The following is a 3,849-nucleotide window of genomic DNA, read 5'->3' as shown; positions in this document are numbered from 1 at the left end:
ATAACAATTTATTGCCTACTTCATTATTATTTTATAATATTTTCAAATGAAAATTAATGGAAAATTATAAAAGCTGCCACTATTTAAACTTATATTCTGTGGCAGTAATGTCTCCACCTTAAAAGAAACAGGATAAAAAGAGAGAAGAAAACTGGAATCAGAAGCCTTTGTTTTAAGGCCAGTCTGCATGGTCCCCCAACTCTTCCGTCTGTAGGTTCCATAAAAGTTCAACTAGTCCTCTGATTCAATGCTTTAATCGGTTGTAGGTTGTTTTACCCGTAGTGCGTAGCTCTTTTTATATTGATGTGACGAATTTGAAAGCAAATTAAATTATGCGCTATATCTAATGAAATGATGTTAATTGATCAATGGCACGCCAAAAACTTTTTCTATCGCGTGACAAACAACATTTTAATATATGTTTTAGTTATGTGATGTAAGTATGGTGTTAATGCAATGGTCTAATCAAATTGATCTAGTTAATAAATTAAGGTCTGATACGATTTACTCGATTTGATTATGAGGTCTAATCAGATTAATCTAATTAATGAATTGAGATTTGATATGATTTATCCAATTTGATTATGAATTAATCCAATTTAATGATGAATTGTGATTTTATTAATGACTCAATAATCTGAATTTGACACAGGTTTTGGTCAACATGATTTTTTTCATGTTGAGGATAATATAAAGAGGAAAGACAACTTGCCAATGTGTAACAACAAACTGAATGAGATGTTACTTGTATTTTCTCATGTCTAAGAAAAGCACAGGTATAGAATAGATAGACCAAAAAGGAAAGGACTTGTCGGCCATTTGAAAATGCTTAACTTGATAGGTCAAAACAAGGCCTTTTTACCCAATTGGATATTGACTTAATGAAGATCAATTAGCGGTGATACCAATGACTCGATGGACAAGTTGGGTTGATGACACTTCCCTTATTAGTAAGGTTAGAATTCAAGCGCGAACCGGTTTGATCAGTTCATCCTATTCAAATCCCTAACGAGTTTTAATGTTTTATGTGCGTATTTTCAAACGGAATTGGCTCTTGGGAATAGATCAAACCGGTTGGTTGGGTTTTTAAAACCACGGATTAAGAATATAAAAGTGATGGGTGGCGTGAAAGGCATTGAAAAGCATACACACATCAACATTACACACAGCCACAGGTAAGGCCCTTCTTTTCCTTCAACTTGCATATCAACTTGCAATCACGACCCGTCCTACTCATTCAAACCAGACCAAACACAACCTCTGCAACTTGCAGCTCTTTATTTTTTTTTTTTTTCCACTGAAAGATAGAAAGATAGATAGAAAGATAAACAAAACCACTTAAACTATATTTTATATTCGCAACTTGTTTCTTCTTTTCACACCTACTCGGGGTTTTGTTATAGTTGTTTGTGTTATCAAAGACCAAGTTGCAGACGCACCACCAACCATTTCTTGGTTTCTGCACTAAAACCCGTCTCCTATTTTCATTATTTCTCACAAATTACTTCTTCTTTTTGCTTCATTCAGCTCTAATTTTACTCAGATTATTTGAGTGTCCAATGCCAGGTGATGGTGGTTGACTAAAATGACATGTTTTTGAGAAAGTATTAAAAGAAGATAAAAAGTATGAAAAAAAAAAGACACCCTGGTTTCTTACAATGCAAACCCTAGCCGTGGATCTCCTCTTCGCCAACTTCTCTTGTCATTCCAGCTTTTCCCAATACCGACTTTGTCATTTGTTATTTTCAGCTCCATCCTTGCATTGATCTTTCTAATGTTATCAATTATGAAAATTCATTCTCGCTGTTGATTTGATAATTTTATGCATCTTGATGCAACTGATTTGAATTGTGTTTCAAAATTAGCCCGTTACACTAAACCAGTGCTGCATACAGGTCTCAAACAGAATGATTCAATCAAGGTATAAAAACCATGGTCCAGTGGAAAGCCATTGTGAAGGGCACCTCTACATGTATAGTGACAGAAAACTTAACGGCATACGCATATTCCTTCCAAATACAATGAAAGTTTGAATTTTGAATCTTTATTATAGCTGTTGTCTGTCGAGAAACGTGATTAATGGTTTTCTTCTGTTTGTAGAAAAATTCAACAGTCGCCTTAACTTCTGGACCATCTCAAATTGGTCCATTTCCATTTCCAATTTCAATTTTTACATCTCAACTTATCTTCACACATCACGCATCACATTATGACTCCACAGTCCACACTGCAACTCCTCCATTCTCTTAACCTATCTGTAGCTGCCTCGCTGTCACCTAACAACTTGCCTTTTATCGAGCCCAACTTTTTATATTCTATTATAATATTAATAATTAACAATTATCAATTATAATACCTAATCTCGCATATCCTCACCTGTAATGACGACGACAATTATAATACATTAATGGTAATGCTCTATGTCATTTTTTAAATTTAATATTTCTCAGACAGAAAGATTTAAAAAAAAGAAAAAACACAAAAATGGAACTGACGATGATGATGAACGGAAAGGGGGGAGGGGTTTGTTTTTGGCAACTCTCATCCGATACTTACAAAAAAAACGACTGCGTATTACCATAGACATTGGTCGGCAACAGTGCTAAGTTAGATCATGTAGCGTTGTTGAGGTTGCGTCTTGCTAAATTCTCGGCGATCTGAGACAGTGACTGGAGGTTGCACCGTACAATGGTGTCGACGAAAACACAAGTGTCCTCTTTTGTATTGCCTGGTGGGACGTCGACCGCGTACGACTCGATCACAACCGTTCCGTTGCCAGAGGGTGAGGGATGGAGGGTCGTCACCGACTTGTAATTCGAGAGTCTGTGGTCACCGCCCACCACGCTGAAGCTGATGACGTGGCTCTCGTCGTCTAGGATCTCGAGACGCTCGGTGCTGTTCGCGGCTGGGAGTCCGGAGATGACGTGAACCTCACGTACTGTACCGACGTCTCCGTCACCATCGATTACGTGACAGCTCTTGACGAAGTGTTTGTAAGCTTGCGGGTTATCGAAGCGGCGAACGACTGACCAGATGGTGGAGACAGGAGCGGCGATCTGCTGGATTACGGAGGAGCAGCACTGGTTGGGACCCACAGCGTGGACGTGATAACGTGCTACGGTGTCGGGCACAGGGGTGGCAGACGTTAAAGGAAAACGCTTTTGGAAGCCTTTCTGACAAAGCATGTTAGCTGTGATGGCGGTGGCGGTAGCCTTGTTGTTGATTCTGTGGAGTAAAGGAGAGGATTTAGGAGGATTTGAAGGCATTTTTTGAGAGATCATTTGGTTTAGTTGAGAAAGTTTACACGGTTTTTGAGAGAGTATGTAAATTAGTGAATGGTTGTTTGTTTGTATGAAGAATAAAAGGATGAAGGAAGAGAAGTAGAAGGAGAAGTTGGGTTGGGTTGGGTTAGGTTAGGTTCACTTACTTTCAGAAAGTCACACAGAAGAATCTATGGCTTCTGTAATTGCATATGTAGGGGAAGAACGAGAGGGTGGTGGAAGGTTTTATTAGAATTCAGGTGGGCGTAATTACTATTTTAACCCTACATTGACTAGTAATTTATCATCATATTTAATCCTTGTTTTTTCTTATAAAACAAATTATTGAAGGTATTTTCGTCTTCTTACATATGTTTAGGTTATTTAATGAAATTTATTAACATAGTTTTTGTTAAAAAGATTAGTGCATCATATTTTGTGTTAATCCTTAATTTCTCAAATAAACTTAGATTCAATTTAGGTCAAGTTTAAACTAGACTCAATTTGAGATAAATTCATCTTAAAAAATCAATTTGAAATTGAGATTAATGAATAAAGACTCAAATTCAGGTTTAAAGTAATTAAATTT

General features: G+C 37.0%; 1 protein-coding gene across 1 annotated transcript; it reads right to left on the bottom strand.

Annotated features, from left to right (window-relative positions):
* Positions 1–2,400: 2,400 nt before the first annotated feature.
* Positions 2,401–3,487, bottom strand: LOC123223767 (abscisic acid receptor PYL4). The gene has a single exon (XM_044647129.1). The coding sequence runs from the start codon at positions 3,279–3,281 to the stop codon at positions 2,613–2,615; it is 669 nt and encodes a 222-aa protein (XP_044503064.1). The 5' UTR covers positions 3,282–3,487; the 3' UTR covers positions 2,401–2,612.
* Positions 3,488–3,849: the final 362 nt, after the last annotated feature.

The sequence above is a fragment of the Mangifera indica genome, chromosome 1 (assembly GCF_011075055.1).
Source record: "Mangifera indica cultivar Alphonso chromosome 1, CATAS_Mindica_2.1, whole genome shotgun sequence".
Lineage (NCBI taxonomy): Eukaryota > Viridiplantae > Streptophyta > Magnoliopsida > Sapindales > Anacardiaceae > Mangifera > Mangifera indica.
The sequence above is the reverse complement of the archived record's forward strand: the minus strand, read 5'-3'. Positions and strand labels throughout refer to the sequence as shown.

What these genes read in the sequence shown, in the direction of transcription:
- LOC123223767 (XM_044647129.1), bottom strand. Translation starts at nt 3,281, where the DNA reads ATGATCTCTCAAAAAATGCCTTCAAATCCTCCTAAATCCTCTCCTTTA.